Raw genomic sequence first — 13972 nt, 5'->3', positions numbered from 1 at the left:
ATATGTATACGCACAGGGCCGGCTAAACCCAAGGCGAGGCCTTAGGCGGAAGCTCTAACTTGAGGCTTTTTTAAAACAAATATTTTAATAGAGGTCACATAATAAAGAAAAAACAATACTACCTGAACTAAATCAGATTATGTAATTAGAGCATGTCGAATGATGTATGCAACAGGATGATTGTCTAGAATAGTTATGAGGTAAGTCGGATATTCCTCTTTAGTTTAGTTTAGAATAAGTAGGACTCTTAAAATAAATTGATTTATGACCGTAAAATCCAATCTATCCATGGATGCCTCCCTCTCTTACCATTGTATACCTTTTAGAGAAGTGGTTGTGTCATATTAATCCGATAGCTAGCATTTTTTTCAAGCATTTGATATCTAATAAGAAAGTTATAGAGAAAGATATCAAATAAGTTGTACTACATGCTTTGCTGCAAAATCGTTGTTCTTAACAAGGCCCTCACTCTTTCACTACACAAAAGCTCGAGATGAGCTACTAAAAGCTGCTGGAGAACTGTTTACCAATGTCGCATCTGGTGTGTTGCGGGTTCGCTTTAACCACACTTACCCTCTTTCACAAGCAGAACAAGGTCATGTAGATCTTGAAAATCATTAAAAAACAACCGGTTCTCAGAAGTGTTGATACCGGATGGTGCCACACTGTAAGGATGCAAGCGATGATGTTTCAATTTAATTTTGAAAAGACCGTGAATAGTATATGATGGTATATACCTTCTCAAAGATTTGTATATGGTGATTGGTTCCATCTCGCATATACCTTGGATATATCCGGGGTCTTTACAATTGAGTCGGGTATAGTCTATGAAACGCGGTAACCGTGCAACTTTGAAATGTGTGTGGTATCGTGTGAATGCTTTATGTTTCGTGTAAAATATCATGTCTATACCTTGATAGAGCCGTTTTTAGAAGTGTAGATCTTGAAGGTCAGACACCACCACCGTTCACACATTGCTCCCTTCGGGTTGTACTACATGCTTTGTCGCAAAATCATTGTTCTTAACAAGGCCCTCACTCTTTCACTACACAAAAGCTCGAGATGAGCTACTAAAAGTTTCTTTGGAGAACCTGTTTACCAATGTCGATCTGGCGGTGTCATGGGCGGGTTAGCGTTAACCACACTTACCCTCTTTCACAAGCACAAGGTCATGTAGATCTTGAAAATCGTTAAAACAACCGGTTCTCGTAGTGTTGATACCGGATGGTGCCGATTGTAAGGATGCAAGCCCCGATGATGTTTCAATTTAATTTTGAAAAGACCGGTGAATAGTATATGATGGTATATACCTTCAAAGATTTGTATATGGTGATTGGTTCCATCTCGGAACATACCGATATATCCGGGGTCTTTACAATTGAGCTGGTATAGTCTATGAAACGCGGTAACCGGGCAACTTTGAAATGTGTGTGGTATCGTGTGAATGCTTTATGTTTTCGTGTAAAATATCATGTCTATACCTTGATAGAGCCGCTTTTTAGAAGTGTAGATCTTCCAAGGCCGTATCGATCCGTTCACACATTGCTCCCTTAAGGTTGTACTACATGCTTTTCGCAAAATCATTGTTCTTAACAAGGCCCTCACTCTTTCACTACACAAAAGCTCGAGATGAGCTACTAAAAGTGGAGAACTGTTTCCAACTATCGGTGTTTGCGGGTTTGTTAACCACACTTACCCTCTTTCACAAGCAAAGCACAAGGTCATGTAGATCTTGAAAATAAAACAACCATGTGTTGTTGATACCAGATGGTGCTGACCTGTAAGGATGCAAGCCTGATGATGTTTCAATTTAATTTTGAAAAGACCGTGAATAGTATATGATGGTATATACCTTCGGCATTTGTATATGGTGATTGGTTCCATCTCGCACATCTTGGATATATCCGGGTCTTTACAATTGAGTGGTATAGTCTATGAATCGGCGACAAACGGGCAACTTTGAAATGTGTGTGGTATCGTGTGAATGCTTTATGTTTCGTGTAAAATATCATGTCTATACCTTGATAGAGCCGTTTTAGAAGTGTAGATCTTCAAGGTCATCGATTAGTTCACACATTGCTCCCCTTACGGTTATGTATCCACTATTTTTATTTGTAGAATTCTGTAAAATATCATGTCTATACCTTGATAGAGCCGTTTTTTTTATTTGTAGACATTGCTCCCTTCTAGTTATGTATCCACTACTTTTATTTGTAGGTGTTCTTTCCACAGAGATACTATCTGCATCAATTATCGAGATTGCATCCCTTCGGGCATATTCTTGCCAGTTGTATTTTATATTGTTGGCAAAGGGTAAAAGGTGAAGTCTTAATACGGAGTGAAAATTAGCAAGTTGTTTTCCATGGACATGAAAACAGTGAGTAGTATGTAGCCTTGAGGATAATTTGTAGTGAAGAACACAAGGGGAGTATGTAGCACAGTAGCAATAAGAGTAATTAACATTAAGAAGGATGCTAATTTGTAGTTGAACATTACCTGAGATCTTTGGATCTTTCAAGTCACAACAGCTCTGCTTTGGCGCCCGAAAACGGTTATGTTTTTTGATTCCGGTTAGACATGCTGATTGATGCTGATGTCAATTAGATGGGGTTTAGGGAACATATGCTCCACATTCTTTAGTACAGCTATTAATGTAGTAAGCCCGGCGAATGCCGGGCAAATTATCTAGTGATATAAAAGTACATGCTTAAGATTGGTAGTGTGCACAAAGTGTGTCAGGTATAAATAAACCCGTGCTCTAGCTTTACATACATACCTATGTTCACCAATTTCACTGTCAATTACACTAACATGCTTATAAGAGTAGATCAAAAAATCACAAACGATTGTTAGAGCAATACGTTCCATACTGACAAAAAATAGCTTCTCTCATATCTGTTTATCGCAGTGGTGAGGTTCTAACTTCTAACAACTAGTAGAAAAAAAATGTTTTTTCATTCCATAAGGCGGCAATTAACAGTTTAACCTTAAAAGAAAATCAAGACAAAAACATTATCATCATAAAAACTTTAAACATTCCAAAAGTTATTACAAATCCTAAAACTATTGCACACAGCTAAACAAAAGAATAAAAAGGCAGTCCACAATAGCGTTATGTTACCTGAGTAACAAAGTGAGAATTAGTCCATCGGTTCATCCTCTCCGTCTGAAGTTTCATGGCATAGAGGTCCCTCTATATCACCATTATTAGCACCTAGAATCTCTTGCCTTGCCTTTTTGAGAAATTCTTGGGCAGCAGTCCGAACTCCGAACAGATTTTTTGTCTGATGACTGAACTTTCCGTTTCTTTTTTGCATTAAGGCGCTCCCTACTTCTCACTGTTTCACCCCTACTGATATCCCTCATGCTCTGCCTTTGCACTACAAAAGCATACAATCCTTCAACTAAATAATGGTGAAAGGAAATCACTTGAACCATATAATTTATAATAAACAAAGCTTGTCACACACCACTAGTAAGATCTGGCAATGAATGTTCAATAAAACGAGTCGCCACTTGATAATTCAATGTAGTAGAACGACTGCACAAAGCGTATTATAAAATCAAACAAAACTAAAGAAACATATACAATGACATGAATTAACAAAACAACAAATGCCCAACAATAGAAATACCTTTACTTATCGCCATAAACCACTTGAGCTTATCTTCATACAAGTTTAATCTCTCCTACAAAAATAAAAAACACCCGTCATTCAAATTCATCAAAATAAACACACCCAACTCATCAAAACAAAACTTACAAGCTCGGTTTTAACAGGGTGGTCATTTGGATGAACACCATTACATCTCAACCAAGACTATAAACATTTCAAACCAAAAACAAATCAACCCTAAGTTATAAAAAACAAATAAATAAGTAATTAAAATGCAAACAAAAGGGTTTGATTAATTACATGCAACGAGTGTAGAAGTAGCTTTGGCTAAAAGGAGAAAAGCTTGAGCACGTTGAAGAGGAGGGAGTTGGGCAAGAAGAATGTCTGAGGGGATATTGTCCTTTTTCTTTTGGATAGGCAAAACAAATATAACAGAAAGAAACAAAAAGAGTAAAACTGCATACACATCAACACCCTCAACAAAAATGAATAAACACACAAGAATAACTCTACGGTTATTCCCTTTGCTTTTCCAAGAGAAATTCCAAGGACAGACCAGAGGCCAAAGATTACCATTTTGTATGCACAATAACCGATTGAGGAAAAAGGAAATGTGAGAGCCTCTTACCAAGATTCTAAGGAATACATCACCCAGATGCCAGCACTACATCATGATAGCAGCACAAGGGGACCTTTATCGATACTTAGTGGAAGAATGCATTCCTAAAGGGACTGCTGTTGGCTAGTTACTACCTTGGTATACTAGATGGATAAAATCGCAATAATGGATAATCTATTTGGTGGTTTGCCAATACTCTGGAATCTTTCCTGGAGCAATCACATTCAGACAGTATAAAAAATTTATTACAATGCTTTATGGCCTGTAGCCAGGGCTTTGTAAGATCCACGGCCAACCAAAGATGTTAAGTTTTATATGGGATTTTCCTACCAATTTATCAGTTGGGACTTTGTAGGGTTTCATTGGAAAAATAATAAGAGAAACCTTTATAAATTCATTTAAAGTTACCTCCAGCCTTTTCCACTAAACGCACATCAGAGTTCTCAGGAAATGGAAACAAAGTTAGATGCTGCTCTTCAGTGGGGCTCAACCAATGTATACATTCTGTCTGGATAAACGTCAATTCTTGGCTGCCAGCTTCAAGCTCAGGACCTACAAATTTGACAGATTGTGCAATTCAATATAGACAACTACTATACATCATCGGGTGAGGATGGGAGTCTGATCAAGTGAAAAGAAAATTTTAGTCAATGCCAGATGCGGCACCAAATCTCATTCTCTCGAAGATAGAGTGACCAACAATTCCAGCAATTAGTTTCCTTAGGTTAGCAGTTAGTTTCTGTTTTCTTGAGGGGTCTTAATGGCAACGGCAAACCCTCCAACATAAATTTATGCACAAAGCAGGCCTTTACTATCCGTTTTCTCAATCTCTTGGTTGTTGTTTTTTTTAAAGTAGAGATACTATAATAAAAAAAATTAAAATGTGTGGCTCTAGCATAGGAGTTCCTAATCATAGAAGAACTTCAGACTTTTTCACACCTGCCTCTGATGCTTTTATGCTAGAGCCTTTTGCTAGTCCACCATTTCTTTTCAAAACATACACCACTTGCTTGTCCACCTCTTCTACATGAACACATTAACAATTAGCCGAACTAGACTAACAATGCATTACAAAGCAATTCTTGATTACCTCTATTTTCTTTCTGTATTGGAGAATCAGAGTTGTCAATGGACATATAAATAGGTTGATGCTCTTTTCCATAAATGCTCGTCTGAGATTCTGTTGCTCCATTGATGATAGATTTCTGGAACAGTGGAAGAGATTGATTCTCTTCCACAGTATAGCTTGTCTGAAAACCTGTCGCTTCATTGATGGCAGATTCCTGATCTGGACCTATACAGTGCCACAAAGGATTTACAAAATAGATCCATTTGAAACATGGCTTGGTGAAGTCCTATGGAATAAGTATCAAGACTCTGAATAAAATATAAACTTTCAACATAAACTTTACCCAAGAGCATTGCTTATAATCTCCCACTTCCTGATTTATTTTGCTTCTTTTATCAGTGGATTACAAGGACCCTGAGTTTTAGAGAAGTTTCCTAATCAGAAAATATAAGTATTTCATACCTCCCACTGATGGTTTTTTGCCAGAACCCTTTGATCGTCCTCTTTTTCTCTTCACGGCATCGACTACTTGCTTGTCCACTTCACTGATGGCAGGTTCATGCTCTGGACCTATAAAGTGACACAAAGGGTTTACATAATGACAAATTTGATACAATTTTAGGTTTAGTTTAACGGGAAAAAATATAATTTTTGTAATAAAATTTGTACAGGTTTAGTGATGGAAATAAAATGCACACAAATGTTGCACACTTTGCACTGTCACAAGGATATAAGCGTCTAGCTTTCCAAATCCAGTGTGCTATGATTAGTCTTTTTCCTACCTTTTGATTCAAAGGCCATGGCCATACACAATGCTTCAGGCATTCCTCCAATATTACGCATACAGAGTTAAACATGTGATGTCAGTTTTTAAAAAAAAACAATTTCCGATAAGGAAAATAATATCATCCATTCAATAATTCACCACCTTTCCCCAATTCTTTATTAAGTGAACCTTTTGGTCGACCTCTTTTCCTTGTTGAAACACTCTCTGTTTGACTAGCCACCCCATCCTGTAGATCAGTTTGCAAAGCAAGTAAAGCATAAGACAGGTAGTTAATTAATATATTTGGTGATCACATATCAAAGAAACGCTGAACACGGTAAAAAATAGAATTACAATGCTATGCAAAGGTTCTTGAACCTGTCGTGTGGGTTGAGTAACATCCTGCTTTTTCTGACAGTGCACCAGAGGCTTAGGAAAGCCAATACCCGCAGGATGTTCGGCTTCGACGACATTTGACTGAAGGTGAGAACTAGAATTTTTGTTATGTGAACCTTTCGGTCGATCTCTTTTCCTCGTCGAGACATTCTCTGTTTGACTTGCCACCCCTTCCTCCTGTGTAAGATATTAGATATGAATTCTAATATCTAAATGATCAAAAAACTGAAAAGATAAACTGCTGCAGAAAAGTTTAGAAAGAGTGAAGACTTTAATCAAATACTTACTATCATATTCAATTCAAAAGACTACACCAATTTATAGGTGTTTATAGACTCTTACTTGCTCCTAAAGAAACTGACTCAACTAAGCCATCACCACTTCCTATATTTGTGGCACTATCTATCTAAGATTGTGTGAAACAGGTAAAGACCTGGTCCAACAAAAGACTTGGTGACACATCACACGACCCTTATTGAAACAAAACAATACTACTAGTTTGAGTTTAAACTCCAACAGCCTCCCTTAAACTCAAACTTTCAAAGCTACAAACACCCATCATCTGCTTCAACTTGTAGAAAGCTTCAGCCTTCAATGGTTTTGTGAGAATGTCGGCAACTTGATCTTCAGACTTACAAAATTCCATTTCAACTTCGTGGTCTCTGACAAGCTCGCGAATGTAATGAAATTTGATTTCAATGTGCTTGCTCCTCCCATGAAACACTGGGTTTTTAGTGAGAGCAATTGCCGACTTGTTATCACAATAAATCGTAGTAGGGAGTGCTTGGCTGTGATGCAGCTCCTCACATAAGCGTCGCAGCCAAACAGCTTGGCATGCACTTGAAGCAGCTGCAATATACTCTGCTTCAGCGGTGGAAAGGGCAACAACTTGTTGTTTCTTCGATGAGTATGAAACTACTCCGCTGCCCATGTGAAACACAAAACCAGAAGTGCTCTTTCTTTCATCAATATCACCTGCCCAATCACTGTCCGTGTATCCAACAAGTTCACAATGACCACCAGAAGCATAAAAAATACCATGACTCATAGTACCTTTGACATAGCGCATAATTCGTTTTCCAGCAAGCAAGTGAGCTTGGCTTGGTGTCTCCATAAACCTGCTAATAACACCAACTCCGAAGACAATATCAGGTCTAGTAGATGTCAAGTAACGTAGACTACCGACTAAACTCCGATAATACTTAGGACTAACAAGTTCACTGTTATCGAATTTCGACAAATGCAACCTTTCTTCAACTGGAGTCTTTATTGGCTGACATGACTCCATTTTGAACCGCTTCAAGATATCTGACGCATACTTCTTTTGTGAGACAAAGATTCCAGCATGACTTTGTAGCACTTCAAGCCCAAGAAAATAAGACATAAGCCCCATGTCAGTCATTTCAAACTGACTATGCATAGCCTTCCGAAATTCAGCAAACATGCTCGGATCATTGCCTGTGAATATCAAATCATCTACATACAAACAGACAATGAGCATAGCTCCATTTGAAGTAGATTTGATATACAGTGTAGGTTCATAGGGGCTCTTAAGAAAACCATTCTCCAGAAAATAGGAGTCGATACGAGTGTACCACGCCCTCGGTGCCTGTTTTAACCCATATAAAGCTTTCTTTAACTTGAGAACTTTATCATGGTGACCTTCCACTGTATAACCCACTGGCTGATCAACAAAGACCTCTTCTTCTAGGAACCCATTCAAGAACGCTGATTTCACGTCCATTTGATGAATTCTCCATTGCTTTTGGGCAGCTAAAGCAATCACCATTCTAATAGTATCAAGTCTTGCGACGGGTGCAAAAACTTCATAGTAATCAATGCCTGGCTTTTGCTTGTACCCTTTCACAACCAACCGAGCCTTCAACCTGTCCACCTGGCCATCAGGCTTATACTTGGTTTTGTAAACCCATTTTACACCTATCGATTTCTTTCCTTTAGGAAGAGAAGTCAGCTCCCAAGTATCGTTCTTTTCAATGGACTGAATTTCTACATCCATAGCTGCAAGCCATCCATCATCTTGGGATGCTTCTGCAAAGGTAATAGGATCACAATCGGCAAATAATGCAAAGTTTACAAGTTCCTCATCAGATGCATCATTATCATTACTGAGAATACAATCCTGCAAGCGAGCAGGCAAAACATGAGTACGTGTCGAGGTGCGTATAGCAGCACCAAGAGTTGGAGAAGAATTGGGTGATACTGGACTGCCCAGATTTCCCTGCATTGCATCAGATTGTGTGACTCTAACAGTTGAATCTTCACACATTGGAATCCCCATCAGGTTCTTCTCATTAAATGTCCAATTCCAAGCTTCAGCTTCACTGAATTCGACATCCCTACTCACAATAACTTCACTGGTTTGTGGTTTAAACAATTTATAGCCTTTTGTCATACCACTGTAACCAATGAAAATACATTTCTCACCTTTGCCATCAAACTTTCTTCTCTTTTCAGCTGGTACATGAGCATATGCAACACACCCAAATACTCGAAGAGAGTCAACATTTGGTTTGTAACCGCTCCATGCCTCCTCGGGTGTCATATCAAGAACACTTTTGGTAGGAGACCTGTTCAAGATATATATAGCACAAGAGACAGCTTCTGCCCAAAAACTCTTTGGCAAACCTTTGGCTTGTAACATGCTGCGTGCCATTTCAACGATGGTTCTATTTTTCCGCTCGGAAACACCATTTTGTTGAGGGGAATAGCTAGCTGTAAGCTGATGCTTAACTCCATGATTTTTGCAAAAATCAGAGAAAGCATTGGAAGTGTACTCTCCCCCCCTATCAGTGCGAAGCACCTTCAAACTCAGACCACTCTGTTTTTCTACATAGACTTTGAACTCTTTAAATCTTTCAAAAGCTTTGATTTTTGCTTGAGAAAATAAACCCAAGTTTTCCTCTTTGTAATCCTCAATGAGCGTAAAGAAAATAGCGATTACCTCCATGTGATACGGTTTCCATTGGGCGCCAAATATCGAGTGCACAAGCCAATTTACGTGTTGCTCGTCGTGACCTCCCCCTTTGGAAAAGAGTCTCTATCTTTGCTTGCCAAGAATACAACCTTCACACAACCGATTAAAGCTTTCCAGCAAAGGTAGTCCTGTAACCATTTCTTTCTTTGCCAACAATCGTAAACCATGAAAATTCAGGTGACCGAACCGAAAATGCCATAACCAATTGTTATCCATAACAAGAGCACTAAAAGAACAGACCATTTCAGTTTTCAAGGGTAGAGGGAACATGCGATTTTTGGTCATCTTCACCATAGCAACAAGCTCATTTTTCTGATTCTCAATACCGCAAACACCTTTGTTAATGCTAATTTTAAGACCTTTTTCTGAAAGTTGGCCCAAACTTAGCAAATTCGATTAGGTAAGCTAGGGGCGTAATAGACATCAAATATGTTCATGTGAACCATCCTTCATTTGAATGAGAACGTACCTTTGCCCATAATGGAAACTTTTGCTTTGTTTCCAAAATTTACGTCACCGTCTGAGAGTCATCTAAGTGAGAAAACAACTCCTTCGTCCCACACATATGTTTGCTACACCGGTGTCCGGATACCATGTGCCATGATGTTCTTCTTCGGAAAGCACTACAAGCTAACAACAAGGTTTCTTTCTCCGAACCTCATCTTGAACATAGTTAGCATGTTCGGACTTTGTCTTAGGCAATTTACCTTTGCACTCACGAGCGATAATGACCATATTCCTTACAGCCATAGCATTTAACTTTGGACTTATCAAACTTCCAATCTCCGAAACTTGTTGATTAGAGTTTCTCTCAACCGGGCAGAGACATTGGTTTTGAAGCGATTAGGCTTACCACCCTTCTTTGTGACTTTGTGTCTTACCTTTGCTAGTATTACCTTTTTCGAACACATTTGTTTTGCACTGAAAAGCTCGTTCTACAGACGACCCTGCATTCCTTTGGTTCATCCTATGCTCATGAGAACATAAAGAACCCATCAACCCTTCAATTGTCATGGCTGAAAGATCTCTTCCTTCTTCAATTGCAGCAACAACATAATCGAAACGTCCTGCCAAGGATCTCATAATCTTTTGAAGAACACGCAAATCATCCAATTTTTCACCGTTAACCCGTAATTGATTCACAACAGATTGAACTCGTGAAAAATAATCAGAGATAGTTTCAGAATCATTCATATAAAGAGATTCAAATTCACCTCGCAAAGTTTGCAACCTTACACTTTTCACCTTCTCATCTCCTTTATAAGTTTTCTGCAATATCTCCCATGCTTCCTTAGACGTCGTTGCGATCGAAATCTTTTCAAAAACAATCTCGTCTACGGCTTGATAGAGAAAAAACAAAGCCTTCTTGTCCTTCTTTCTGTTTTCTTTCAAACTCTCCTTCTGGGCTGGAGTGAGAGCTGTAGTTGCAGCTTGATCAATAGGCTCAACATACCCAAGCTCGAGAATCTCGGATAGCTCCTGAAAGCCAAACAAAGCCTTCATCTGGATGCACCATTGATCAAAATTCTTTCCATTAAACCTCGGCAGTTGAGGTTGAATTGATCCATTCATCATTGTAACTTGCTTTCAAGCAATCTAAGTAACAATAAGAACACTAGATAACCAAGCTCCGATACCAAATGTAAGATATTAGATATGAATTCTAATATCTAAATGATCAAAAAACTGAAAAGATAAACTGCTGCAGAAAAGTTTAGAAAGAGTGAAGACTTTAATCAAATACTTACTATCATATTCAATTCAAAAGACTACACCAATTTATAGGTGTTTATAGACTCTTACTTGCTCCTAAAGAAACTGACTCAACTAAGCCATCACCACTTCCTATATTTGTGGCACTATCTATCTAAGATTGTGTGAAACAGGTAAAGACCTGGTCCAACAAAAGACTTGGTGACACATCACACGACCCTTATTGAAACAAAACAATACTACTAGTTTGAGTTTAAACTCCAACATCCTGTAGGTCAGTTTGCAAAGTAAGTATAGAAAATTAATTATTGAATATATACTTTTATGGTCACATAAAATTAATTATTGAAAAGGATAGAATTACAATGCCACGCAAAGGTTCTTGAAATGTCCTGTGAGTCGAACAACATCCTCCTTTTTCTGACAATGCACCTGAGGCTCAGGCAAGGCAATTCCCTCAAAATGTTCGGCTTCAACGACATCTGAATGAAGGTAAGAGCTAGATTCAATTGACAGATTCCTTCTTACATTAATCAACACTAAAATACCTTTTGCCTTGTAAAACAAATATACAAAGGGTACATAGTTGTCTTGGCTGTGCCTTTCAGATGGGGAACATTAGAAAAACCAATTATATGTTAAAAAACACAATATCTAGCTAGTAATACTAGAAAATATCTGGTTTGGGCTCTTGTGTATTGCAATTTACGGTCTTTTACCTTTTGAAGTTAGGGAGGAAAGGCTATATTGTGCCTCCACATGAGTGCATCTTCGCGCAGATATACCTCTTGCATTGCATGCTTTCAAGGACAATTAAGGAAACTTCTGCTGCTTCTGTCCTTGCCTTCCTAAAAGATCTTGATGATTCATCGTCTCTCTCAGGACCTGACAGCATCATATTCTTCTGGCTCACAAATACAGCATCAGAAGGCAGGTCTCTTTCTCTAGGAGTTGAATTTGAAGTTGTTGAAACATCAACTGAGGAATGAAGAGCTCTCTCATCTCCTACTGCTTTGTTATACTCATCATTGAAAGTTTTCTCCAAACTGAATGAACTCTCAACCACATTTGATAACTGTGGGTGTTTGAGACTCTTCATTGATGAATCTTCTGCAGTGATTGCATCATTTGACATATTTTGGTAATCTGTTGAAGCTCCAAAAGGGCAGTAAAGATCAACCTAACCAGTCTCACAAGGAAATGAATAACAAATTTATTCGAGGTTACCTCCATTTTCTTGCAAGATAGAAGGAACGGACTTTTCAAGGCAACGAGTCAAACTTTGATGTTCTTCTGAGTTGCTCAAGAATTGTCGACTTTCTAAATGGACTACTTTCATGTCTTTGCTGGCAGCTTCATGTTCAGGATCTAAAAGGAAAACAGCAAGAGCCTCATCATAGACGAATACGATACAAATTTGGGTAATTCATGTGTTTGAAAAAGTGGTAACAATAAAGAATCCAAGCAGTGGTAGAATGCAAACGATAAAAAAATCTGAGCTTTCTATATTGCGACTTACATCTACTGCCTTTTGTAGTTAAAGAGCGGACATCTTGTGATTCTACATCAGCATGGCTTCCAACAGACGTTCCTCTTGCATAGTTGCATGGCACACTTCTAGGGACATTGGAGCTTCTGTCACTTCTCCTTCCCTTGCCTTCTTCAGAGGTCTTAAAATTTCAGCAATGCCTTGAGGACCATTTTCACACACTTTGTCCTTGGCTGCACTTGAAGTTTGTTGAGTAGCTATATCAGTGGTAATAGCAGGGATGGTTGGTGAGCTAAGGGATTTGACACTTCTATCATTATCTGCAATGGTCGAAATTGCCTGAAACAAACTATGAATATAATTGTGTTGATCATGCATTATTTGGAAATCTGTAATATTCTTAAATTTCTGTATCTTAAAGAATGCAACATCCCATCTAATTTATTTATAAAATGAGACGAAAGCGAAAATCTCCATCCAACATAGCAAAAATGAAACTACTTGCACGATGAAACCAAAAAAACAATTTCATGCTACAAGAACACATTATATGTCAACCAACCAACCAAATTATATTGAGCCAACTTTTATAAGCATTCAAAAAGTAACAGTCTAATTTGAGGAATTATTTTGAAGAAACAGTGCTTTCCCCAACGAGGTGCAGACATCGTTTCTCAAGCACCAACAGTTAATCAACAAAAAGATCAGTTTCACTATCGCCACTCGAATGACGTGAACAAAAAACCAGCTAAGGAACAGTTAAAGGTGATTGATTAGTAATATTCGACATTCTAACGGTTGGAAAAACCTGTATCCAACCAATCTATAGGCACTCACAAACTTGGTTACAAACGAATCAAGTATCAGAGACTACACCATTGTTAGGACACTTAATATTTTGTCAGTTTCGTAGTAGTTTCAGTGGACACTTACAAGTCGAATACTAGCTTGGTTTTCCATTACCAAACTTGGTCATTAAGCATCCAAACCATAGAACAAAATGCCATTTCAGGATAAAATTCTGCAACCATCACAAAACATAGTTTGGAAAAAATTTAAGATGTTGGAAACCTGAAATACTCGGCATTTTGTTCTACAGTCCAAGCAATGGGTTGAACATTTTGAGAGTTGTCACATGCCTTGACATGCACCTAATACTACCCAACACACGCATTTACAGCCTAGTATTTACTTGACAACTTGAAATGTTGCCTTTATTTTATTACCTAAGAATGAATTATGCACCAACATCACATTGGTCAACAAGGATGTCTGTGGGTTGTTCTTACTGCACCTACCAAGAAATGA

The 13972-nt window shown here is 38.2% G+C and overlaps 3 protein-coding genes and 1 long non-coding RNA gene across 5 annotated transcripts; 1 reads left to right on the top strand and 3 right to left on the bottom strand.

The window, feature by feature from the left end:
* Positions 1-3000: 3000 nt before the first annotated feature.
* LOC147508461 (uncharacterized) lies at positions 3001-6496 on the bottom strand. The gene is made up of 10 exons (XM_086600982.1): positions 6450-6496; positions 6234-6318; positions 6088-6144; positions 5768-5875; positions 5327-5530; positions 5176-5259; positions 4645-4788; positions 3636-3690; positions 3471-3541; positions 3001-3380 (listed from the first exon to the last, which is right to left on the bottom strand). The coding sequence occupies exons 3-8, from the start codon at positions 6128-6130 to the stop codon at positions 3671-3673; spliced, it is 603 nt and encodes a 200-aa protein (XP_086457108.1). The 5' UTR covers positions 6131-6144; positions 6234-6318; positions 6450-6496; the 3' UTR covers positions 3001-3380; positions 3471-3541; positions 3636-3670.
* Positions 6497-9525: 3029 nt separating this feature from the next.
* LOC147508460 (uncharacterized) lies at positions 9526-11034 on the bottom strand. Its single transcript, XM_086597107.1, has 2 exons — positions 10344-11034; positions 9526-9827 (listed from the first exon to the last, which is right to left on the bottom strand). The coding sequence occupies exons 1-2, from the start codon at positions 11032-11034 to the stop codon at positions 9526-9528; spliced, it is 993 nt and encodes a 330-aa protein (XP_086453233.1).
* A 413-nt stretch (positions 11035-11447) lies between these two features.
* On the top strand, positions 11448-13134 carry LOC147508458 (uncharacterized). 2 transcript variants are annotated; one of them, XR_015218069.1, is made up of 2 exons: positions 11448-11667; positions 11908-13134. It is a non-coding gene; the product is annotated as an uncharacterized LOC147508458 (long non-coding RNA). The 2 variants fall into 2 exon arrangements; XR_015218070.1 differs by having other exon boundaries at positions 11904-13134.
* On the bottom strand, positions 11906-12535 carry LOC147508459 (uncharacterized). Its single transcript, XM_086600984.1, has 2 exons — positions 12403-12535; positions 11906-12321 (listed from the first exon to the last, which is right to left on the bottom strand). The coding sequence occupies exons 1-2, from the start codon at positions 12512-12514 to the stop codon at positions 11918-11920; spliced, it is 516 nt and encodes a 171-aa protein (XP_086457110.1). The 5' UTR covers positions 12515-12535; the 3' UTR covers positions 11906-11917.
* Positions 13135-13972: the final 838 nt, after the last annotated feature.

This window comes from Coptis chinensis, chromosome 3 (assembly GCF_015680905.1).
Source record: "Coptis chinensis isolate HL-2020 chromosome 3, ASM1568090v1, whole genome shotgun sequence".
NCBI lineage: Eukaryota > Viridiplantae > Streptophyta > Magnoliopsida > Ranunculales > Ranunculaceae > Coptis > Coptis chinensis.
The sequence above is the reverse complement of the archived record's forward strand: the minus strand, read 5'-3'. Positions and strand labels throughout refer to the sequence as shown.

Excerpts from the sequence above, each read along its gene's own strand:
- LOC147508461 (XM_086600982.1), bottom strand. The coding sequence starts at position 6,130 with ATGCCTGAAGCATTGTGTATGGCCATGGCCTTTGAATCAAAAG. Across the intron at positions 5,260-5,326 it reads AATACAGAAAGAAAATAGAG|AAGAGGTGGACAAGCAAGTG; the intron begins GTAATCAAGAAT and ends GTGTTCATGTAG. Across the intron at positions 4,789-5,175 it reads CATAAAAGCATCAGAGGCAG|GTCCTGAGCTTGAAGCTGGC; the intron begins GTGTGAAAAAGT and ends TCAAATTTGTAG.
- LOC147508460 (XM_086597107.1), bottom strand. The coding sequence starts at position 11,034 with ATGAATGGATCAATTCAACCTCAACTGCCGAGGTTTAATGGAAAGAAT. Across the intron at positions 9,828-10,343 it reads AAAAGGTAATACTAGCAAAG|AAAAAGGTCTTAAAATTAGC; the intron begins GTAAGACACAAA and ends GCCAACTTTCAG.
- LOC147508459 (XM_086600984.1), bottom strand. The coding sequence starts at position 12,514 with ATGAAAGTAGTCCATTTAGAAAGTCGACAATTCTTGAGCAACTCAGAA. Across the intron at positions 12,322-12,402 it reads TATCTTGCAAGAAAATGGAG|ATTACCAAAATATGTCAAAT; the intron begins GTAACCTCGAAT and ends GAGCTTCAACAG.